We start from the raw sequence: 25,916 nt of genomic DNA on the forward strand, positions 1-25,916 counted from the left end.
AAAAAATACACTTGAATGAGCGTTTTTTTTTATACTTTTGGATTAAATACTTTAATACATGTATTTAGTATATCAAAATATATAGATTGTTTAAACAAGATGATATGGTCATTACGCACATGCATTCACATGCGCACACGTGCAATGCTAAAATTTGAATGAACTTGGCGTTGTTAAAGTCAAAAATGCATAGATTTTGTCCTATTTGATGAAGCTTACAGGGAATATGGCACCAAAAGGGAGTTGGGGAGCGTTTGGGGAACATCTGTAACGGTCCCCGTTACAATTAGCACTAGTTTTTAAAGATATTAAGGTTTTTATTTTCAGTGAGTCTCACTTGGTTGCACACAATAGCAAACCCTTAATGAATTGATATTCAATTATGTATATTCCTTTTCAGTCAAAATTATATACTCATTCAAATCATATTATTTCTTGAAATGGAGAAAAAAGCAACTTAACAAGAGAAAATTGTATAGCTCTTTCATTGTAAAATTACATGCATAACTAAAAAGAATGTAAATATTGTTGAAAACAGAAAGCATTCTGAGCAGCTTTATGTTATTCAGGTGAACGTCCAAGACTGAAGAAGGGAGCAGTGCCTTCCATTTTCCCTTTTGCCCTTTCATTAACAAATGATGAGAGTCCAAGGTGTCAGAGGAAAAGGAAACGAGAAGAAGCTTCAAATGAGCAACACGATTGTACGGAGGTTCTGAATACGATAGAAGTGGTCGATACCCCTGAGATTCAAACCTCTTTTACATCTGAGGCAATGGATGAAGGTATACCTGTGCAGGTGAATCAGGGAGTACAGTGTGAGCTGAAAACGTTTGGTAAATTTTCTGTTCAAAACTTTGAAAATGATCCCAAAATGATCAAGTATTACACTGGTTTTTGCGATTTTATGAAGTTCATGTTTTTTTTTCAATTGTCTTGGACCTTGTGTTTTTGAGCTTTTTCGACACACCACTCTTATGGATCCTAAAGATCAGCTTTTTATGGTTCTGATGAAGCTCCGACAGGCCAAAGAAGATATTGAGTTAGCTCTTTTTTTCGGCATTTCTGAGTCCTCCGTATCTCGTATCTTCAACACATGGTTAAATTTTATATATTTTCAACTTAAAGAATTAAGCATATGGCCATCAAGAGATGTGATTCAACAGTTCATGCCTTCTGATTTTGGAAAGAAATTTCCTAACACGCGAGTCATTCTTGATGCTACAGAACTTCCGATTAACAAGCCATCAAATGTGAATGCCAAGAGTATAACATGGTCTGCATACAAACATAAAATACATTGAAAACCATGATAGGTTGTACTCCAAGAGGTGCGGTAAGTTTCATATCCAAAGCATATGGAGGATCAGCAAGTGATCGACAGATAATTGAAAATTCTGACCTTCTGACTCCAGACCTGAAAATGTTTGAAAAGGGAAATAGTATTATGGCTGATCGTGGCATAATGGTGCAAGACCTGTTTGCTTCCCAAGACGTGTACGTTAACACCCCAACAATGTTGAAAGGGAAGTCACAACTGGATCCTGAGGAAGTTATCCGTGATAGACGAGTGGCATCAAAGCGAATTCACATCGAGCGTGTAATAGGGCTAAGCAAGGGCTTCAAATTATTGAGGCACCCTCTACCTCAAAGCAAATTGCACCTTGGTTCTAGAATTGTTTATGTTTGCTTTGCAATATCCAATTTCAGGAAATCAATTGTTGATAAAAATGCTTAATTCTGTGCAGTTTTCTATTTGACTGTCAAGCTTAAGTGAGTTGAAGAATAACAAAACAGTTGTTTTAGTGTCATCCTAAATTTAATTTAACATGGCATGTAAGAATACACTCATATACTTATTTATCAAAACTTTCTTTACTTATAAACACTCCTATGAATGTATTTGTAACCTTTCATCTTTCAGAGTTTAGCAGATTATCATACTACAGCAAATTAAATACTACATGTGTAATGTAAGAACCATTGGTATCTGTGGTGAAACTAACATGACTATAATTAGACTGTGGATCAGGTAAGTTTATCAACAAGAGGCCCATGGGCCACATTGCTCACTTGATCAAATCAGTATGTAAAAGTTTTCAGATATGAGGTCTCAATCTATTAAGGGGGAGGGGGCATGATTTGGACAATTATAAATTTACAATAAATAAGGATGCTTCAATAATATTTCTTCGACTATTAAAGGCTTTGAAAGATAATAAAAGATTATATCCCTATAAGTTTTATCTTAATTAATTAAAACAATAATAATTTAAATGCCAGGTGGTTCTTCAGAAGAGGTCGAGAATGTGAATAATTTACAGACTTACGGACAGACAGACGGATGCCAGACAAAATATCAGAAAAGCTCACACTGGGTTTTAAGCTCAGGCGAGCCAATAGAATTTACAATCATAGATTATATTACAATTTACCAGGTACTTCTATATTGAAAAGTTTATCATGATGTTATCAAAACATGTAATGATATTCTTATTGATGCATAATACTTCAAAGAGTAGAGGCAATAAAAGGTCTGAAAAACTTGGTGTAGAATGTTTCTAGCTTTGGAATGAGTGACCCAGTACAATATTCTTCATCATACTTGATTTTCTCAACAAACAAATCTTTGAAAGTGTATACAACAAAGTAACAAACTTTTTTTTGACATATGTGAAGTTTCCCTTGCACTTGATAATAGTAATTGCTTGTTCTTTTTAAGATGATTTCATTTGTTTCATTATACTCCAAAAATCTAAAATGCTTGCCTGGAAGAATCTTTTCATTTCTTCCTGAATATGGACATTTAATTTCAACAAGACAATCATCATACAATAAAGCATCAGGTGTAGCACCTAGAAAAGGTTTAGATGCACAAATGCAGAAACCAACAGATCTTGCTTTGCAGTCATATTTTAACTCAAATGACTTCAATGCCTTTGACTCGTAATTTTTACCGTGTGCCAAAGCACTGTTTTGTAGAGAGTTGTTTACAGACAACAGATTTTGACAAAGTTTGGTGATATTTCTTCTTGAAGTCAACTTGCAGAGTTCTCCAAATCTTGAAGCTGTAAGACGCCAGGATCTATGATGAAACCATAGTTTGCATGATGCTTGTTGTCTTGTTTCTTTTTCAATCTTTGTTATGTCTTCTTCAGTCACCTATTGATTTAAAAAAAAAAAGCATTACCAATAAATGGATTTTCGATGTACCTTGAAATTTATTTTTCCATCTATGCATATTTATTTCTTTTATCCAATTAAATTTCCATTTTAATATCTACTACACAATAAGTTAATGGAAAGATTTTAACAGAAAATCAAATTTTAAGCCACATTTTACATTGCATTCTTACTGATAAAGATAAAAGATATACATGTGTCACAGGTGGTGAAAAATCAAGTCTCAACCGGGACTCGAACCCAGGCCCTCTGGCGTACCGTGCCAGCTCTCTAACCACTGAGCTATTGAGACCCGATGTATTGACTGACTTTCACGCACCTGTGAACCCGGTGACACTTTTAATTAGTGTGTTTACAAACCTTGTTTGCTTCATCCACCCAGTACTCTGTAATAGGTATACTAGTATAATGATGATCAACAGCAGCAACCTGAAATAAAAAAAACAAAAACATGTATATGGGTTATAGAATAAATCTGATTTTATGAGGTGAATACTTGAGAAGATGAATAAATTTTAGAGGTTTATGTGTGTAAATACATTGCAGTATAAAAATAATGCAATATAAAATGGCACCTGTATATCGGCCTTTTTAAAGAGATATCTGAGTGCAATATCTTGTGACGTCATAGAGCAGTAATTGATAAGCTGACTCCAAACATAATCTTGGTAACCTGGCATTTTTCTGAATTTTGCTGGCCGTTGATCCTCCAAAGATTCGTCAGACAGTTTTCTCTTTGATGGAATACTTTCTGCCTCCACTGGGACACCTAATTTTAAAAATCACCATTTCGAAATATAACTTACATGCATTTCCACTTCATTAACTATACTCGCTACAAAAGCTTACTAATAAGAACATGTCAAAATTATTTTTGAATTTGATATAATGTATTGTTGAATTTCTTGCAACTAATTTTATTTCTTAACACAAATTTTGGAATTCATTTTAATGAAATTTTGAAAATGTTCATTTTTTTTTTGGCCAATTGCTCTTACCATGGTAAGTTGCCTTTGGTTTGTGGAAAAGCTGCAGATTTTCAGTACAACTTTTACCAACAGCAACATTCCCTGTCTCTGTAAAATGCTGCAGCATGAGCATGACAGCAGCTAGGTGCTTACAGGTCCCATGGGGTCCTTTTCCTGCTGGACACTCGCAGTCACTATTTATGGCGTCTCCTGTCCTTTTGTCCATTTTCAGTTTATAGTTATAAGAAACCTAAATGTAATATAACATTTTAATCTTAAGATTACAGAATATACAATTGCTTAATTATTTCACTTTGTATACATTCATAAACTCAATTTTTGCATATTGTCACAACTAGACTTCAATATTAGTTTCCTAAAGATACCTTATTTTTCATCGCAGCACCAACAATCCCCGTAAAGTAGATGTCATTTTCTTTCACAACAACAGAGCATGCCTGCACTCTATTCCCTTGGAACATTGCAGAACCCTTGGACACTGCCTTAATGTCTTTCGTAAACTGCTTATCACCTGGAAGTTTTTTATAAATAAAAAAATATATATGGGTACTTATACATGGTTTAACAGTTTTTAAATGAAAAAAACTATATTTATAATAAGTTTTCAATCATAATACCTAATTAATAGGTATGTCGTTAATTAGATTGCAATAACTGATTACAATGCACTCTTTAAAACTTTAAATCTTTATAGTTTTGAATCTGAAGTAGTATTATATCATACATACCTGCTATTCTGTAAACAAAATACTGGTTTATCTGCTCCGTAGTTATTTTCGGCAGGAAAACTTTATGTTCTTTCTGGAGCTGTTGGTAGCCAGACACTGGCCAGCCCACAGATACAGGGGTAGGGACACTTTCTAGAGGAGGGGGTTGAAAATCTCTGTTTCTGTCATATGCTTTCAATCTACAAAATTTTAGATAAATCGAACACTTTAACCTCTATTTTCGATTTTCATTAATTTCAAGAATAAGAGCAGTTTCAACAAAGTTAGGTACTAAACAGGTGTACAGTTCAGTAATGACCCATATTTAAAATACGGTACAATAATTATTGAAAACAACATAGTCTATTTGTAATTTTCTTGTGCATAACGAGGCCAGCACCTATGGAGATGGCAATAAGAGAATTTGTGTTTATTTTTCTAGAAGAAAATGCTCATTTTTTACTACCTCAATTCATTAATTTACGGTGGAATACTAAACGCATTGCGAGTAAGGAGTAAACTATGTTGTTTTGTATGCCTTAACTTCAGCATTATCAATGATATCGATGTCAGAAAAATTGCTTTTATGAAATATATAATACCTTTCAATAAGTTCTGTTTTTCTCCCGCCAACACTTGCACCTTTTGTTGCCAATTCAGCCCTCAATTTAGGAACGCTCCATGTCAAATATGACCGCGACGCCATACTTAGCTCCAGCGCATAACCGATAATACACGAGCGCCACCTAACGTGTAATGACGTGAATGCTTACTATTACATCATATTCTGAAAAAGTCTACAAAATCGGCCAATTTTTAAAGCTATTTTTCGATATTTAATATGTTTTACGGTTTGACCTTTGGGGCGAGCGCAGTTATTTTCTTTTATAAACCTACACATGTACTGCCAATCATTCAAGAAAAAGAAAAATAAAAGAAGAAAACAAAGCAATAAAAAAAAATAATCACTTCCTAAGCATCGGGATCGAGATTCCGAACTTTTCGGAAGTTTCCGACAAAATCGGAAATACCCGAAACGTTAAAGTGACGAAAGCATGACGTCATATAAAAAAAATCTGTTGACTTAGGACGCAAACGATAGTTTTATGGCATGGAGATTGCATTAAATCGTTGTTTGTATTTTTTTAAAGTAAGTTGTTGCTACGTTTTAGCCACCATAATGCTATGCTCCGCAAAGGATTATTGGGAATTTGGAATTTTTTCACGTGGACTCATAAAAATTTCTCGGAACAATGTGCAGATTTCAACCTGAATTTCCTCTGTTCGTACACGCTAGTCTATTGAGCTCGCTACGCGAGCGGCGCTTCGCGCCGCCTCGCTAATTGCGCAACCTCTGATCTAAAGTATGCAACTAGTAAATGATAGAATTGTTTCTGGGGATTAAAAGACATGTTTTATTTTTTAGATCAGAGAGTGCGCTAATATTATTTTTCTTCACTGAAGTGAAAGTACTCAATTTATACCTGTTTACCTAAAAATTCAAGGACATTGCAATTTCATAAAGCCAGTTCTCCGAGACCTGGACCTTAAGGAGAAAATTTTTAAAAGGATATGAAAACATGAAGTCTCTATTTTATTTTAATGCTTCAAATGAATAATCAAGTGTTAATCAATCAATTGGTATATCTACAGGGCCATTTTATCCATAGAGTGAACCGACTTCTTTTTCTGTTCTGAAGAAGATTTATCCTAAATATTCTTATGCTAAACTTTGATCCCTCATTGTGGCCACACCCCAACCCCGGGGGTCATAATTTGCACAAACCTGAATCTAAACCACCTGAGGACCATGCTTCCATAAGTTCCATATAAAAAATTACTAATCATTGGTGTTCTCCAGAATTTTTAAAAAGATATTTTAATATTTATTCCTATGTTAAAATTGATCCCACATTGTATCCCCACCCTATCCCCAAGAATTCTGATTTGAACAATTTTGAAACTGCACTACCTGAGGATGCTTCCATACAGATATTACTAATCATGGCTTTGCTGTTCTTGAGAAGAAGATTTTTAAAGATTTTTCGTATATATTTCTATGTTTAAAAGATTTGATTGCCCATTTTGGCTCCACCCTAGTGACCCTACCCCTAAGGGTCATGATATATGAACAAACTTGCATTAACTTTGAGGATGTTTCCATATTAATATCACCAATCATGACATTGTTGATCTTGAGGAGAGAATTTTTAAAAAGATTTTTTTCAATATATTCCTATTGTTATGGGTCAGAATAACCCTAAATGCCAGCAAAGACCAATAACACAATTTAAACTTAACAATAATTTATTTACAGTAATATATAATAAGTATATGAAGCATAAAGTACAAACTTAGCAAGAATCTAAAAATACATACATCAGAGTGTCCGTTGCTGCACACAATGTCCCAGTGAAAATATATCCCATTTATATCTCAATAGTGCTTATACGACAAAGTATATTATTATGCATCGAATTGACAGGGTATTTATACAGTAATATAAATCTAGAATATTCTAGAAATTGTTAAAACATGATATTACTGGAACAATCTGGACATACACAAAATTTAAGAATGTTCTAGATAAAATGACCAAACATGTTGACCACTCTGGAATGTTCAAGAAACTTAATGTTACTAATTATATACATAATGAAACAATACACATCTCACAACACCTCCCCCCTTAAAAAGTTTGAATGTCAATGAAAAACTTAAATTGTAAAACATGTACATTAATACAAAATCTAGTATGTTTACGATACTCTTGACAAGGCGTCTGCAATAACATTGTCTTTGCCTTTGATATGCTTAATTGTTATGTTGTATTCTTGTAACAACAAACTCCATCTAGTCAGTCTTTGATTCTTGTTTGACAATTTATGCAAAAATGTCAGGGGGTTGTGATCAGTATACACAAGAATTGGATGCAAAGTAACATTCAAATAAACATCAAAATGCTGTAAAGCTAACAACAAAGCAAGGCATTCCTTTTCAATGGTGGAATACTTTTGTTGACATTTTGTAAGTTTCTTTGAAAAATAAGAAACAACTCTATCTACCTTATCACTATGTTCTTGAAACAAAGCTGCCCCGATTCCAACATCACTAACATCAACAGTAAGCTTAAATTGCTTAGAAAAATCTGGAGTTGACAGAACTGGGTTGCTCATAAGGACAGATTTGATTTTATGAAAGGATTTTTCACAGTCCTTTGTCCATTCAAAGTTAACCCTCTTTTGTAAAAGATTTGTAAGTGGACTAACAACTGAGGAAAAATTTGTACAAAATTTTCTGTAAAACCCAGCCATGCCCAAAAACCTCATTAATTCTTTCTTGTTTGTAGGAATCGGGAACTTTGCAATAGCTTCCACTTTAGCCATAATGGGTGTAACATAACCTTGACCTACTTTATGACCTAAATACTCTACATAAGCATGACAAAATTCGCTCTTCTCAAGGTTCACAGTTAAGTTTGCTTTAGCTAAAATGTCAAATAAAGCACGCATGATACGGAGATGTTCGTCCCATGTGTCGCTGTATATGACGACATCATCAATGTAGGCCTCGCATCCCTCAAGGTCTTGAAGAAGGGAGTGAATCATCCTTTGGAATGTAGCTGGTTTTTCATGCCAAAAGGCATTACTTTATACTGGTAAAGTCCGTCTGGTGTAGCAAAAGCAGATATTTCTTTTGCTCTTTCTGTTAACGGTACTTGCCAGTAGCCTTTCAACAGGTCAAATTTACTGACAAATTTCGCGTTTCCAATGTTGTCAATACAGTCATCGATTCTAGGTATTGGATATGAATCAGTTTTGGTAACAGAATTCACCTTTCTAAAGTCTGTACATAATCGGTACGAACCGTCCTGTTTTGGTACAAGAATACACGGTGAGCTCCAATCACTTTTACTAGGTTCAACAATGTCATTGTCCAACATGTACTGCACTTCCCTTCTTAGGTACTGCAATTTTATTGGATTCATACGGTACGGATGTTGTTTGATAGGCAGAACGTCACTCACTATGACATCATGACAAGCTGCATTAGTTTTCTTTGGAACATCCGAGAAGATTTGATGATACTCATTCATCAAGTTTTTAACTTGTTCTTTTTGGTGAATGTTCAAATGTCCAAGTTTGGCATCAAAGTCAGCCAAAATTTCTGAGTTTTTCAAGCGGACACTCTGATTACAATCTTTCTCATTCATTTCTACACTCGTATCACTTTCAATACAATTTTGAACAGTCTTAGCATTGGCTAAAGTGGAAACTGGTTTTACAGAATTTCAGTCACACCTTTCAAAATACTCTTTTAACATGTTAATGTGACAAACCCGTTTCTCTTTACGTCGACCTGGTGTCTTAACTACATAGTTTACATCACTGATCTTGCTTTCAATTTCATAAGGGCCATAAAATCTGGCCTGTAAAGGATGACCAGGGATAGGTAAAAATACAAGAACCTTATCACCTGGCTTAAACACCCTATTTCTAGCATCTTTGTCATACCACATTTTCATTTTCAACTGAGAACTCTTCAAATTTTCTTGTGCTAATTTACAAGCATTGTAAAGTTTTTCTTTGAAATCAGACACATAATCTAAAAGATTAAGATCACTAGTCTCAGTCAGCCACTTTTCCTTCAACAATTTCAAAGGACCTCTAACTGTATGTCGGAACACCAATTCAAAAGGACTGAACCCAAGAGACTCCTGGACTGCTTCTCGTGCAGCAAATAGCACAAGATGAACCCCTTCATCCCATTCTTTTTCATACTGGTAACAATAGGTCTTCAGCATTGTTTTTACGTTCTAGCGCTCCCTGGGACTCAGGATGATAAGCAGTTGATCTATACTGCCTAATACCCAACTCATGCATGACTTGCTGGAACAACCCCGACATAAAATTTGAGCCTTGATCCGACTGAATTGCCTTGGGTGCTCCTACAAAACTGAAAAACTTGGTTAGGGCCTTAACTATGCTCTTTGCCTTTATATTCCTTAGAGGTATGGCTTCAGGAAATCGAGTGGATGTACACATAATGGTAAGTAAATACTGGTTTCCAGATCTGGTCCTAGGCAAAGGTCCTACACAATCCACCAACACTCGACTAAACGGTTCTTCAAAAGCTGGAATGGGTTGGAGAGGAGCAGATGGTATCTTCTGATTTGGTTTACCTACCATCTGACAGACATGGCATGACTTGCAAAACTTCGAAACATCCTTTCTTAGCTTAGGCCAATAAAAATGACTCAAAATCCTATTATAAGTCTTATTGATACCTAAATGACCAGCCATAGGTGTATCGTGAGCTAAACTCATGACATCTCGACGATAAGCAGCTGGGACCACTATTTGGTGAACAACACGCCACACTTCATCTGGAGAAGCATCAGGTGGTCGCCATTTTCGCATAAGGATGCCATCTTTCATATAGAAGCATTCTCCAACTTTAGTAGCCTCTTCTGGTGGAAGTGCCCTCTTACTAAGTTGAATGATATCTGGGTCTTTATGTTGTGCTGAAAGTAACTGCTCTTGGCTTAGGATATCCTTGTCTTGGCTTTCTGGTAGATTTGATTCATCTTCATCACCACTAAATTTTGATAAAGGTTCATTCGTCACCGACTTCTTGATATTGTGTGGTTCCATGATTGTTTGAGTGCCATCAAGGTCAGATAAGAAAGTGTCATTCAAATCAATATCAGTAGAGGATTTCGTCTCGTCAAATGATTGAGTATGGTCTGCTTCCATTTCTCGTCTTCTGGCCATCGCTCTAGTAACAGCACAGGCTGGATAAATGTCATCATCTTCATCATCGCACATGACATCTGGATTAATCTTCTCACAAACTATAGGATCTGGTACAACTTTCCCACCAGCTAAATCGTTGCCTAACAACAAAGAAATGCCTGGAACGGGAAGAGTAGGTCGAACACCTACGATAACAGGTCCAGTAACTAAATCTGACTTCAAACTAATTCTATGCAGGGGAACATCAATGACGCCTAGCTCCACACCCTGTAATAAAACTGACCCACCAGTAGAAGTCTGCTCAGACAAAGGAAGCACGCCCTCTAACAATAACGTCTGTGCAGCACCAGTATCTCTCAAAATCTGGACAGGTGTTATTTCGCTAGAGTCACCGAGTGAAACAAATCCCTGAGACATAAAGGGCTTATAATCCTCCATAGAATCAATAGAACTGGACTGTGAACCCTGGACATCAGGAGTGTCAGAACAAATCGAAACTAAGGCTTCTCTATCACCTCTAACTGCCGCACAAGCATGTGGTTGAGTTTTATCAAAATCATTTTTTCTCTTAAGTTTAAAGCATTCACTGATCAGATGACCTTTTTTCTTACAATAACTACAAGTAGGAAGCGACCCTATTCCAGAAGATCCTTCAAAACGTCCTGGACCGGACTTAAAACCACCTTCGGATGGAGACTGGGAACTTGTGAAAGACTGAGACCCTGAACCACTCTTTTTATATGTGTCTGAATTGGTAGAATTACTGCTAGTCTGAGATCTTGAAACAAAATTCTTTTTATGAGACAGAGCATAAGTATCAGATATGACTGCTGCCTCTTCAAGAGTTTTCACATTCTTATCTTCTAAATGTGTTTTCAAATCTTGAGGAACACACTCCTTAAACTCTTCTACCAGGATGACTTGGCGCAAATTAGCAAAAGTTTTATCAAGTTTCTTAGATCTAAACCAGTGATCGAATAAATCTTCTTTCTCTCGTGAAAATTCAACAAATGTTTGATTATCAAACTTTCTATACTTTCTAAACTTTTGTCTATATGCTTCAGGTACTAATTCATATGCTTTTAATATTGCTGCTTTGACCTTCTCATAGTCTGAACTCTCAACTACCCCTAGTGCAGAGTATACCTCAGCCGCTTTTCCAGCCAGTACACTTTGTAACATTGTTGACCAAACATTTTGTGGCCATTTAAGATTCTCTGCGACCTTTTCAAATTGGGGAAAATATTTGTCTACAGATTTTTCTTGAAATTTTGGAACTAATCTGATATTTTTTGCTGCGTCAAATTCAGTTTTGACAGCTGACGGTTCTGGTTGGTTTTGTAAATTTAATTTCTCTAATTCAAAGTTCATTGCACGCTCTTCTCTTTCTGCTGCTAATTTGTCTAATTCAAATTTTCGTTCACGCTCTCGTTCTTCTCTTTCTAATTTGTCTAATTCAAATTTTCGTTCACGCTCTCGTTCTTCTCTTTCTCGCTCTTCTCTTTCTTTTTCTCGATCTTCTCTTTCTAATTTTTCTCTTTCTAATCGCATTTTCTCTAACTCTAATTGAAACTGATATTCTGCCATTTTGTAAGAGCCTAACTCTGATTTAACTGTATATTCTGGAAGATCGTATTTTTCAAAGATGTTTTCTTCTACTAGTTTGTTTGCAACCTTAATTCTGATATCTTGCTTTCTCTAAGAGGATTTAACATCTAACCCAAAATGCAAACCTAATGCGATCAAGTCATCTTTTTTTAACGTATCAAAAACCTGAACACTTGGTGAACTAAGAAAGTCTGTGACCGAAAACACCATGTTGATTTCTGCTGGCTTATGATTAAATTTAACGGTTCAATAAACAAAATTCTGACAGTAAACTGCAAAAGTGCAAGAAATTCTTTATCCCGGACGAGCCCCCAATTCTGTTATGGGTCAGAATAACCCTAAATGCCAGCAAAGATCAATAACACAATTTAAACTTAACAATAATTTATTTACAGTAATATATAATAAGTATATGAAACATAAAGTACAAACTTAGCAAGAATCTAAAAATACATACATCAGAGTGTCCGTTGCTGCACACAATGTCCCAGTGAAAATACATCCCATTTATATCTCAATAGTGCTTATACGACAAAGTATATTATTATGCATCGAATTGACAGGGTATTTATACAGTAATATAAATCTAGAATATTCTAGAAATTGTTAAAACATGATATTACTGGAACAATCTGGACATACACAAAATTTAAGAATGTTCTAGATAAAATGACCAAACATGTTGACCACTCTGGAATGTTCAAGAAACTTAATGTTACTAATTATATACATAATGAAACAATACACATCTCACAACACTATGTAAAACATTGATCAGCCATTGTGGACCCGCCCTACCCCGGGGGTCATGATTTGAATAAACTTATATCTACACTTACTGAGGACGCTTCCACACGAGTTTTATCTTTCCTGTCTCAATGGTTCCGGAGAAATTTTTAAAAGATTTTTTCTATATGTTCCTATGAAAAAATTTGATCAGCCATTGTGACCCCGCCCTACCCCGAGGGTCATGATTTGAACAAACTTGAATCTACAATAACTGAGGATGCTTCTACATGAGTTTCATCTTTCCTGGCCCAATGGTTCTGGAGAAGATTTTTAAAAGATACTATTCATTTTAAAATTAAATCATAATAATGTCTCCCATTAAAAGAGGGCTTGGCACTTCATTTTAACAAACTTGAATTCTCTTCACACCAGGATACTTTGTGGCAAGTTTGGTTGAAATTGGCCCAGTGGTTCTTGAGAAGATGAAAATGTGAAAAGTTTACGACAACGACAAACAACGGACAAATTTTGATCAGAAAAGTTTTCTAATTGCTTTGAAGTTTCATCCGCTTTGCACTCTTTAGAATTTTGTCTTCATTGCATATGTGACACATAATCAAACGCCATTTACAAATTAAAACACGAACAGGTCACGGATTCACGGAATTAAAGAACACAGTACAAATCACGGATTTTTTTAGCACGGATAATAAAGAACTATATGCGGTATTAACCAACATTTGCCCCCCAAAATCAAACTTTGATGGAGTAATATTTAATTAAGTCCTTAAACAGGGGAGTATATGCTGACTTCAAAGCACTGAATAATTTCATAATTAATGACGTCATATGTACGTAATGACGTCACAAATATGACGTATTTTCAGTTTTTTATGAATTTTGCAGAAAAATGTACATATTTCGTCGATATTTTAAATAAAAGTCACCGAGCGCATGTGTGTTCAGGATAAATATTTTGATATAATGTGTAGAATGATAATATCAATGAAATATGTCAATATTGCTCCTGAATACACATGCGCTCTATAAATTTTAAAGCTTAAATTGTTGAAATTTTGTCCATTTTGTCCTCTTTCTGAAAAAAGATATAAAATCGGACTAGTTTGTGACGTCATAAAAACAGAAATTGTGAATACACTGCTCTGGAACTATAATATTTTCTGTTAACTTATATTTCTCGTACAGTTTATTGAATTCAGCACATTTCAGGAAGTTTTCAAAATTTGACTTTTGTGGGGGCAAACATATGCAATATACCGCATATAGTTCTTTCTTCGTGAATCTCCATAAATTAAAAAATGTTATAATATCTATCATGATGAATAATCCGTGAGTTCTGTAATGAAAATTAAAACAATTGTATTAAAGTTTCACGCACTTTATTGAACTATTAAATTTGCACAGACTCTATTAAAATGTCAAAAAATTAAATAAAGATCAGTTATAAACTCTTGCAATCCATACATTTGATTGTTTGAGAGTTTCCAATGTGTTTTTTATTCAGTGTCGAATTCTGACTGGATGAAACCACTGGCGTCACTCTGTACAATTAAACATAAAAATATGTTCAGGCATTCTGCACGTGCAAAACAAATTCATTTCAAATGTTTACTCTACTGACTGTTGCCGTTTGCACAGAGATCATGGACTTTTTCGCAAAATTCCGCTAGTTATACAATTCATCAAATGGGGCCTTAACGCTTCAGCATGGAATTAGATATTTTCTGGATTCCACCAAAACATATCTTTATGGCGTTTGCAATAGCATAGACACCACAGTCATTGACTTTTTCTGGACATCAGAATTTTTAGAAAGCACTGTAACGTTTTCCTCTGGAAAATGCATAATATTAGCAATGCTCTTTTAAACGGCTGATGAAATTGGATTTGTCATTGTGCTATTATAAAGTTTAACGCAAGAGGATGTAAATTTGATATGGTAGTGAACATTATCCAATCTCGACCACCACTTTTAGGGTGGGTATTTACGATCTAAATTAAATTGTCAACAACTTGGTGGAAGCACGGTTTTTCAGCGTAAATACAAGGCTGAAAACCGGCAATGAACGGGAATTGTTTTTTGAGAATACCTTGAGCAGCATCAATCACGGTGTTATCGATCCATCTACGGTACCGTTAATCCGTTCAAATGATTAATCCGTGATTGTGACATCGACGGATTCAACACTTTCACGGACATCAGCTGTTTCCTTTGTCACGGAATAGTCGTCTGCTTTGTGTTTTGCTTTTTTACCAGCGCTGTCTTCAGGATATTGAATTCATACTCTGCGTCCTCAGGCTTGGCTTCTTCCTAGGCTTCTTTCTTCCGCGGGTATTATTCCGTAAAACTGTCAAGTTAACGAGGCTCATTCTTAGTGACAATTTTATAGACATAATATGGCAGCAGTTTTTAGGAATAAAACTAGAATATTTTTATTATGCGCCCGAATCGATAGATCCGGGGCGTATATTGTTTTTGTCCTGTCTCTCTGTTTGTTTGTCTGCAAACTTTAACCCTTACCATAACCTATAAACTATGAAAGATAGAGACTTCATATTTGGTAAGCATACTCCACTAATTAAGCTCTTTTACATGACACCAAGGTCAATCACCTTGTGACCTTGACTGTTATCAATGTTAAAAATTGCTTTTTCGACTTTTGTTGCCGTCGGGCGAATAGTGTTTCACAAACACATCTGGTTTTCTTGGAGAATATCTGAACTGTGTATAATTGTCCAGTAGATCCCTTACTACAAAATATCCCATTTTAGGAACGAAAGAAATCCTGTCACCGGATATTATATCCTTTGACTTGGCAATTTTAGTCAGAATTGATTAGAATCCTCGGGGTCATCTGTAACACAGAACTCACAGTTTTTAATTTATCTGTAGTTACAGACAGAATTTGAGTGTTGTTTATATTCATCAAAAGGAATCAGTAAGTTTTGGTCTCCTGATTTAAGAGTAAAATTCCCTAAACCGACTTTGCCTCTTCTTCCCCATGGTAGTGTAGTTGTAAAAATCAGAAAGACAATACAACGGCATCTATTGTTCCTTCATTCCAGTTGTTAAGATCTTTCATCAACCAATTAAAACCCTCGCTCTGGTTAGATGTAACATCATTTTCGGAAGATTACTTGCAGTTGACTAAATTTTTCTACAAAAGCACGAGCGAAATTCTGTATCTTGGAGTGATTATGGGACTAAAAATATTCCACAAATCTTGGACTGCTTTCTTTGATTCAATTTCATTCTCAATAACTTTTTAGATTGCTATCCGTTTTAATCGGTCGTCGCTCGTCGTGCGTCATTCGTTAACATTTGAACATTTTCAGCTTCTTCTCTGAAACCGCTGAACCAATTCCAACCAATTCTATAAGGGGAACAAAAATTGTTAATTTCATGGTCCCTGCTCCCCTGGGGCCTGGGGGACGGGGCCAAAACCACTAATATTATTGCAATCTTTAAAAATCTTCTTCTTTACTCCTGGACATCAAGAAGTCAAACTGTTGGTATGATTGTAATCAGCATTGAGTCCTCTAACAAAATTGTGAAATTCATGGCCCCAGGCCTAGGTCAGGGGCTATATAAATATAGATATAGTGAAAATGCATGAGTCTTTGAAATTCTTCTTCTTTCCTCATGGGCATTACATAAACTAACCAAGTGCATAGTTATGTTAAATAAGGCTGCCTCTTCCAAAATTGTGAATTTCATGTCCCCAGGGTCAGGGGTTCTAATGCTAGGGCGGGACTATAAACATTATATAGTGAAAATGAATTTTTTTTTTTACATCTTTTTTTCTGCGCCTGGGTATCTAACCAATGAACTATGTACATAGTTATGAGGAGGAAGGGTGCCTTTTTTAAGATTTGTGAATTTCAGGGCCCCTGGGTCAGAGCTTCTTGTGTTAGGGCGGGGCTCTGATGTTTATATCATGAAAATGCATGACTTCATTAAAAATCTTTTCCTTTGCTCCTGGGTATTATGCCAATGATCTAAGTACATATTTATGACGAAGAAAGCTGCCTCTTTCACAAAATGGTTAATTTCCGAGCCCCTGGGTCAGAGGTCTTTAGAGGGGGGAGGGTACATAGTCTGAAAACAAATTAATGCTTTGAAATCCCCATTTTGAAATTAATGAACAATTTATTATGCACAACTGGTTACAAATTAAAGTGGAAACGCATTTCTCTTTGTTACTGTGATCTACCTCTGGGTAGTAAGTAACCAAAGTAAGCATGCTAAGTGTATAATTATGATAAGCAATGGTGCCTCTATCAAAACTGAAATCCATGGCCTCTGGTTTAAAACGCGAATCAAATTCAATTGTTGGAAAGTTGTTACGGTACTCAGGTGACCTATAAGGCCCGTGGGCATCTTGTTTGTTTGATAATCTAAGTATCGTATGTATTTCCTCAACATAAAAACTTGCATCTCACCAAATGAGAAAGTGTACCTTGTACATCTTTTCTTAATTGACGCCAACAACGTACAACTTTCAGATTTGTCTCAAGCTCAATGGCCTTTTATTTTCTTAGAGTGTCAAAGACAAGTTCATGGTGAGCTTGAACTTTTCTTTCATGAACCATGAACAGGACAGGAAAAAACAGGTTTTTTCTTTGAGAGCTTGGTGTTTGAACAAAACAGCAAATACATAAAAATCACCCATAGAGTATGTAGTGTCATAGCCCAGGAGTTCTTCATTTTTACTGCTTATTTGGAGACGGTCATTGAATTCTTTAAGCATTTCCTCCATTCCATTAATTGGAATTAGGTCTGGGAATGTAGCAATAAAATGAACAAATTCTTTGTTTTCATAGGCAATAGCTTTTAAGTTTATCAATGCATCTTTTGTTGGCCTTTCATCAAATTTCATTTTTTTCCTTTGTATAATAAATCTGGCGAACATTTCTTGGCATTTCAGTAATTTCAACATGTTCATCCGTATCAACGGATCCTTTAAAAATGTTCTGCGCACTTTTATTATTGGTCCTCACGTTTTCTTGAATTTTCCATGTCAAATTGAAGGCCGCAGCAAGTCTTTTCTTTTTTCGCGTATAAGATTTTGGACAAAGTCTGCTTCATATGATTACAAATAACGGGGCGCAATTGGTACCCATGGAAATTCCAGTAAATTGTTGGAGGACCTAGATCCAAAAGATGCTTTCATGATTGATATATACTAAACCAATATATGTTACACCTCGGGTATTCTTAGAATGATGTCTGCTTCTTTCTTGGCTGTTTACACTGACCAGCTTCCTTTTTGGGCTCTTTACACTAACCACGTCATTATTTGTCATCTTTAATCTAAAAAACGTCGCGTGTTTGAATCCCACTGTTGGACGTGGACACTGGTGTTTAGGATGAGACCGTAGAAACGGAGATCCCGTGTCGCAGTAGGTGCTGGCAAGATCCTTCCCTGCTCAATGGCCCGGAGTGCCAAGTAAAGGACATAATTTGCAGCTCTCCACCAGCAAGTGGTGGCGTCTCCGTATGAGTGAAAAATTCTGCAGAGGGACATAAAACAATATACAATCTAAAAATAAATCATTTCAAAATGTCATGGAGAAAAAATCGTCCATGTGCACCAGGTTGTCTTCACAAATCGATTGCTAACGATATTTAAGAATGATATTTGTTTTAAGAACGTTCCAGATTTGTTAACGATGTTTTTAATAAATGAGCACCTCGGAGGAAGCATTAAAGGGGCCTGGACACAGTTTCAGTCAAACATTTTCATACCATTTTTTATGTTTACAAATACTTAACTAAGGTACCGTATAAGTGGAAATTTTAGCGAGACGCAAATTTAGCGATTTCTCCTTAAAAAATGGTAATTTATTTTTAGCGAGAGGAAATTTTAGCGATTTTAAAATGCTTACTAACGAAGCTATTACAAATAAAATGCGACTAATTTTTAGCGATATCTAATTTTAGCGATCTCAGGACCCTCGCTAATAATGCCAAAATTAAATCCTCGCTAAAAATTCTACTTATACGGTATTTCGAATGATCAGCAAATTTTTGGATTTTAGTTGTCGAGTTACAAGACAGATTTTGAGCTCCAACCTTTGTTTTGTAAACAAGGCCCGAGCCATGTTTTTGTTTACATAGGTTAAATATGCTGATATGTGTTCATCAAAGCAGATTTTTTCAATAAAGAAATTAATTCTAAATACAATTAGACATTTTCTAATGTTTTGCTGAATCTCGTTTTGTTATAAACATGATTTCTAAATGTAAACAAAAACAAGGCACGAGCCTTGTTTACATTATGAAGAATTCTCAGTCCTTTATCCCCTTTGTAAATCAACAAATGATGTTCAAATTTTTATTGATCATTAGAATTGCCTTAGTTAGGAATTGTAAAAATTATAATTGGTAAAAAAAAAGATTCAGTTGAAACTGTGTCCATGCCCCTTTAAAACAGCTCCGAAAACCAATTGAAAGAAACGGCTGAGGGATTGTCTGATCACGAAGTTAGCGCACTGCCGACTCAGTTACCATAGCGACTTTTCTTTTAATTATTTATTCACAATGTAAAAAAACCCAGCAATAAGATGTGCATACCTTTAATCAGGAATATTATTTGCATCATGTAAATCAATTTAATACTCATTTGTACAGTATATGAAAGCAATGAGAAACACAACAACCATTGAAATCAAAGTTCTTAAATGCGTTCCTTAAAATTATGTGTCTTCCTTCTTCTGCAACACATGTACGATATCTCTTAGGCATATATAGAACGGATAAACTGTCGTATTCGGACTAAGCTTGCAGTTTATTTCTCCAGTCTGCATGCAATGCTGCTTTAATATTCAGCTGTCGACGTGTCTGTGGCTGCGAATGACGCTGTCTTACCGCCCTACCAATGCTCAATTGGATTCAGATCGGGGAAACACGCCGGCCATGGAAGCGTGGTAGTGCCTTGTTGGCGTAAGAAGGCAGGCGTTAGACGTCGCACATTTTCCTGCTGAAACTGAATGACATGACGATGGGCAGCAAACTAAAGTACGGGACAACTGCAGGCTGTGAAACCTCATTGATGTAACGCTCTGCAGTGAGAGTGTCATCAAAACAATGACGATAAGTGCACGATGACGAAACGATATACCAACCCATACCATTACGCCATCACCTCCCGAACACAATTTAACGTATCCGTCCTCACCATATACTGATACACCTATCATTATCGCTTAAATAAAAACGGAACTCATCCACAAATAGAACTTCTGCCCATTGTCTGTGTAACCATCGCTGACGCCATTGGGTCCACTGCAGTCGATTTTTGTTGTCCGATTACCGTCAAATTATTAGTCCCTAACGGGTGAAATCGGAGGTGACTATAGATTTCCTCCAAGTTTGTCCATCCGTCTGTCTATTATGTCTTACCTGGTTTTCCGCTCTATTAATGCCCCTCTTCGAAAAAGGGAGGGCATATTGCTTAGCTGCTGTCTGTCGGTCACTTTCCGTTCATTTTCTTCATAATTGCACAAATTGAAATTATATTTAGTAAACAGATTTATCAGATGAACATTTAGGTGAAATTCTGTTCTGGGTACGATCGCGCCATTTTCGACAGAGTTATGCCCCTTGGACTTAAAAAAATTCCAGTTATTTGCAGTTTCCGTTCATTTTCTTCACAGAGGTTGCACATACTGAAATGAAATTTGGTATACAGATTTATCAGATGAATATCTAGGTCGAGCTTTAGGTACGATCGCGCCATTTTTGACAGAGTTATGCCCCCTGGACTTCGAAAAATTCAAATTTAGGGGAGGAGGCATGTGTGTTTTACAAACATCTCTTGTTGTCTATGGAAAAGAATGTACTCTGTGTGGACTCGTTTATGTTGGTGAAACCAAAGGATCACTTAATAAAAAATAAAAGAATATCAGGTCATCGATTTCAAATAAATCATGGGGGTCAGCAGCTTTTATACAAGCTTTTAAATTTACTTGATCATTCTATTTTGGCAATGACAGTTAGAATTCTCGAAAAGATTTATCACCACACAAACAGTCCGTTATTGAGTACACCTTTCCGTAGACAACGAGAAGAATGTATTGGAAATCTTTCCAGTCCACAGGGTAACAATGTAAATGGATGGGACTTTTTAACCATACACAGAGACGTAAGCGTAGTCATGGGCGTCGGTCTTACAATAAACCTGTTATACACGATGTCTCTTTTGATTCATGACTACCTTTTGTAAATCAACAGTTAGGTCTAGATCATATTCGCAACTTAACTCTGTCCCATAGTCTTCTTGAAAAGGCCAAGGAAAGTCCAATTTTTGATTCCTCGGCACCAGAATAGTAGTATAGGCTTGGATCTGTGATTATGAATATTGCAAATCATAGGCTTTTTAAACTTACACGTTTTACTGAAGAAAATGCAGCTAAAACAATCCGCCTTTCCTTAAACTTCAATATGCCAACTAGTGCTAATTGTAACGGGGACCGTTACAGATGTTCCCCAAACGCTCCCCAACTCCCTTTTGGTGCCATATTCCCTGTAAGCTTCATTAAATAGGACAAACTCTATGCATTTGAAATTTTAACAAGATTTACCCAGAAGTGAACCAAGTTCATTCAAATTTTAGCATTGCACGCGTGCGCATGTGAATGCATATGCGTCATGACCATATCATCATGTCTACACAATCTGTATATTTTAATACACTGAATATTAAAGTATTTAATCCAAAATTATTTAAAAAATACGCTCATTCAAGTGTATTTTTGATTTTACTCATATCACGTGCACGCACGTGCATACATGAGCATGGTGACCATACCTTCTTGTAGAAGTCCATTACATCTATCTATGTTCTAAATTCCACCCCGCTTGATTGAGTTATAGCTGTTTAAAGTTTGAGCCAATCAGATTGCAGCGCACGTACACGCACGTGTATGCATGGGCATGGTGACCATACCTACTTGTAGAAGTCCATTATATCTATCTATGTTCCAAATCCCATCCTGTTTGGTTGAAAACCAAGAGAGTTATAGCTGTTTAAAGTTTCAGCCAATCAGATTGCAGCGCACGTGCATGCACGTGTTTTCAAGATAATTGCTTTATTTCATGTTGTAGGATATCATAATGCATGGCTATGTTCAAAATTTCAAAGGATTTCGTCAAAAAACAAGAAAGATATTGAGAATTTAGTATCAGCCAATCAGAGCGAAGCGCACGTGCATGCGCGTGAGATCTTGCTATTTTGACCATATCGTATTGTCTATGCTACTAATATATCATCAGATTATGAGTTTCAAAGCATTTCATCCAAAAATAGAAAAGTTATGGCTATATCTATTATATTGGTCATTTCACGCGTTGCACGTGCACGCTCTTGCAAGCACGTGCGTGCAAAATGACCTTCATTCCGCAAATCTACATAACATGCCTACTGACCCTAAAAAGGTTTTACCTAAGTCGGATGTGTAGTTTACAAGATCACTCCCGGACAAAAAAGTACCCAGGAAGAAGAAGAAGAAGAAGAAAAATAATAATAACTAGTGCTAATTGTAACGGGGACCGTTACAGATGTTCCCCAAACGCTCCCCAACTCCCTTTTGGTGCCATATTCCCTGTAAGCTTCATTAAATAAGACAAACTCTATGCATTTGAGATTTTAACAACGTTTACCCAGAAGTGTACCAAGTTCATTCAAATTCTAGCATTGCAAACATGCGCATCTGAATGCATGTGCGTAATGACCATATCATCTTGTCTACACAATCTATATATTTTAATACACTAAATATTAAAGTATTTAATCCAAAATTATAAAAAAAAAAAAAAATACGCTCATTCAAGTGTATTTTTGATTTTACTCATTTTACGTGCAGGCACGTGCATACATGAGCATGGTGACCATACCTTCTTGTAGAAGTCCATTACGTCTATCTATGTTCTAAATCCCACCCCGTTTGGTTGAAAACCAAGGGAGTTATACATGTAGCTGTTTAAAGTTTCAGCCAATCAGATTGCAGTGCACGTACACGTACGTGTATGCATGTGCATGGTGACTATACCTTCTTGTAGAAGTCCATTATATCTATATATGTTCCAAATCCCATCCTGTTTGGTTGAAAACCAAGGGAGTTATAGCTATTTAAAGTTTAAGCCAATCAGATTGCAGCGCACGTGCATGCACGTGTTTTCATGATAATTGCTATATACCATGTTGTAGGATATCCTAATGCATGGCTATGTTTAAAATTTCAAAGGATTTCGTTTAAAAACAAGAAAGATATTGAGACTTTAGTTTCAGCCAATCAGAGCGAAGCACACGTGCATGCGCGTGAGATCTTGCTATTTTGACCATGACATATTGTCTATGCTACTAATATATCATAACATTATGAGTTTCAAAGCATTTCATCCAAAAATAGAAAAGTTACGGCTATATCTATTATATTGGTCATTTCACGCGTTGCACGTGCACGCTCTTGCAAGCACGTGCGCGCAAAATGACCTTCGTTCCGCAAATCTACATAACATGCCTACTGAACCTAAAAAGGTTTTACCTAAGTCGGATGTGTAGTTTACAAGATCACTCCCGGACAAAAAAGTACCCAGGAAGAAGAAGAAGAAGAAAAATAATAATAATAAGAAACAGAGTAAAAACAATATGTTCCCCAACTTTGTTTGGGGAACATAACTAGTGCTAATTGTAACGGGGACCGTTACAGATGTTCCCCAAACGCTCCCCAACTCCCTTTTGGTGCCATATTCCTTGTACGCTTCATTAAATAGGACAAAATCTATGCATTTGAGACTGTAACAACGCCAAGTTCATTCAAATTTTAGCATTGCACGCGTGCGCATGTGAATGCATGTGCGTATAATACCATATCATCTTGTCTATACAATCTATATATTTTGATATACCAAATATTAAAGTTTTTAATCCGAAAGAATTAAAAAATACGCTCATTCAAGTGCATTTTTGATTTAACTCATTTCACGTGCTCGCACGTGCATACATGAGCATGGTGACCATATCGTCTTGTAGAAGTCCACTACATCTATCTATGTTCTAAATCCCACCCCGTTTGGTTGAAAACCAAGGGAGTTATAGCTGTTTAAAGTTTCAGCCAATCAGATTACAGCGCACGTACACGCACGTGTATGCATGTGCATGGCGACAATACCTTTTTGTAGAAGTTTATTATATCTATCTATGTTCTAAATCCCATCCTGTTTGGTTGAAAACCAAGGGAGTTATAGCTATTTAAAGTTTCAGCCAATCAGATTGCAGAGCATGTACACGCATGTGCATGTATGTGCATGGTGACCATACCTTCTTGTAGAAATCCATTATATCTATCTATGTTCCAAATCCCACCCCGTTTGGTTGTAAACCAAGGGAGTTAAAGGTATTTAAAGTTTCAGCCAATCAGATTGCAGCGCACGTGCATGCACGTGTTTTTATGATAATTGCTATATGTTATGTTGTAGGATATCCTAATGCATGGCTATGTTCAAAATTTCAAATGATTTTGTCAAAAAACAAGAAAGATATTGAGACTTTAGTTTCAGCCAATCAGAGCCAAGCCCACGTGCATGCGCGTGAGATCTTGCTATTTTGATCATGTGATATTGTCTATGCTACTAATATATCCTTATATTATGAGTTTTAAAGCATTTCATCAAAAATGTAAAAAGTTACGCCTATATCAATTAAATCAGCCATTTCACGTGTTGCACGTGCACGCTCTTGCAAGCACGTGCGCGCAAAATGACCTTGATTCCGCAAATCTACATAACATGTCTACTGACCCTACAAAGGTTTTACCTACATCGGACGAATAGTTTACAAGATCATTCCCGGACAAAAAAGTACCCAGGAAGAAGAAGAAAAATAATAATAATAACTAGAAAGTCTGCTATTGCAAGCAATAGCATATGTCGCCCCGTTTTGGACAAGACTTTCATTTTTATCATCACTTAAACAATGGTCCATTAGCTAAGCTTTGACAACCATCCAGTCGTATGATCAGTTCTTTCCGTTAGAAACGGAAGACCTTAATTGGGTACATCCCACTCATTATTTTTAGAATCTGTAGGAGAAGAAAGTAGTGCAGGAAAAAAATTACAAGTCCAAAATTGCAGACTTGCATACAAGAAATTGGGCAGATGTACTGAACTGAGTCTCATACTTGTTAATTGGCAGTATCTTTCCTACCAAAAATGCTTGGCAAATATTATTTATTAAGAAGATCAGCCGAATTATTTTGTGTATTAAAACGCCAGTGAGAATTCAGAAAATTCCCTACTTTCACTTTAATTTGTAGAGGTTCTGCCGGAAAACGAATCTGACATGCCACAGTCAATTCAAGCATTTCTGCACTGTACAGGTCTGATGTTTCTTATGAGATGATAAATCATGTGAAAACTTTCTCAGTTTAGCGGAATCATGAACATTTTCGGCGAGATGAATGTTTTGTTTACAGTAGTGATCAAGGCTTAGCGCACCTGTATAGGAGCGGATCCAAAGATTTATGAATGAATAAAAACTACGGAAATAACGTACCAATTTTCTAATTTATTCTTGCACTATTTAATGAAATTAATAATATACAAGTAATAGATATACCAAAAAACGCGAAATGCTAATAAATGAAGTTGACAATCGTTATTTTTTATATAGAAAAAACAAAATAATTATAAAATGTAGAGACAAGACAGAAGAAGAATGACTGTTGGCAAACTATCAAATCACATCAGGAGAACTGAATTTTATGAATGAAACTTTTAAAACGTTACCTGTAAATTGTATATGTAGTATCTGTGTATTCTACCTGGCAGTGCGCTTCAAGGGGGGGGGGGTTGTCTTGAACATAGTACCTTACGTTTGAACGGTAAGGGCTAGGGCTTTCGTATTTCAAATATGTAATCCTTG

The 25,916-nt window shown here is 36.0% G+C and overlaps 1 protein-coding gene across 1 annotated transcript; it reads right to left on the reverse strand.

Annotated features, from left to right (window-relative positions):
- Positions 1–2,508: 2,508 nt before the first annotated feature.
- On the reverse strand, positions 2,509–5,607 carry LOC134270398 (uncharacterized). The gene is made up of 7 exons (XM_062752630.1): positions 5,479–5,607; positions 4,898–5,076; positions 4,535–4,680; positions 4,179–4,398; positions 3,756–3,949; positions 3,541–3,609; positions 2,509–3,159 (listed from the first exon to the last, which is right to left on the reverse strand). The coding sequence occupies exons 1-7, from the start codon at positions 5,580–5,582 to the stop codon at positions 2,509–2,511; spliced, it is 1,563 nt and encodes a 520-aa protein (XP_062608614.1). The 5' UTR covers positions 5,583–5,607.
- Positions 5,608–25,916: the final 20,309 nt, after the last annotated feature.

This window comes from Saccostrea cucullata, unplaced genomic scaffold (assembly GCF_032062105.1).
Source record: "Saccostrea cucullata isolate Sc308-1 unplaced genomic scaffold, CSIRO_AGI_Scuc_v1 ctg2371, whole genome shotgun sequence".
In the NCBI taxonomy this organism is placed as follows: Eukaryota; Metazoa; Mollusca; class Bivalvia; order Ostreida; family Ostreidae; genus Saccostrea; species Saccostrea cuccullata.

Coding starts and splice junctions, on each gene's coding strand:
- LOC134270398 (XM_062752630.1), bottom strand. CDS start 5,582: ATGGCGTCGCGGTCATATTTGACATGGAGCGTTCCTAAATTGAGGGCT. Junction 4,681..4,897: donor TTTTGTTTACAGAATAGCAG/GTATGTATGATA, acceptor AAAAACTTCCAG/GTGATAAGCAGTTTACGAAA. Junction 3,610..3,755: donor TTAAAAAGGCCGATATACAG/GTGCCATTTTAT, acceptor TTTTTATTTCAG/GTTGCTGCTGTTGATCATCA.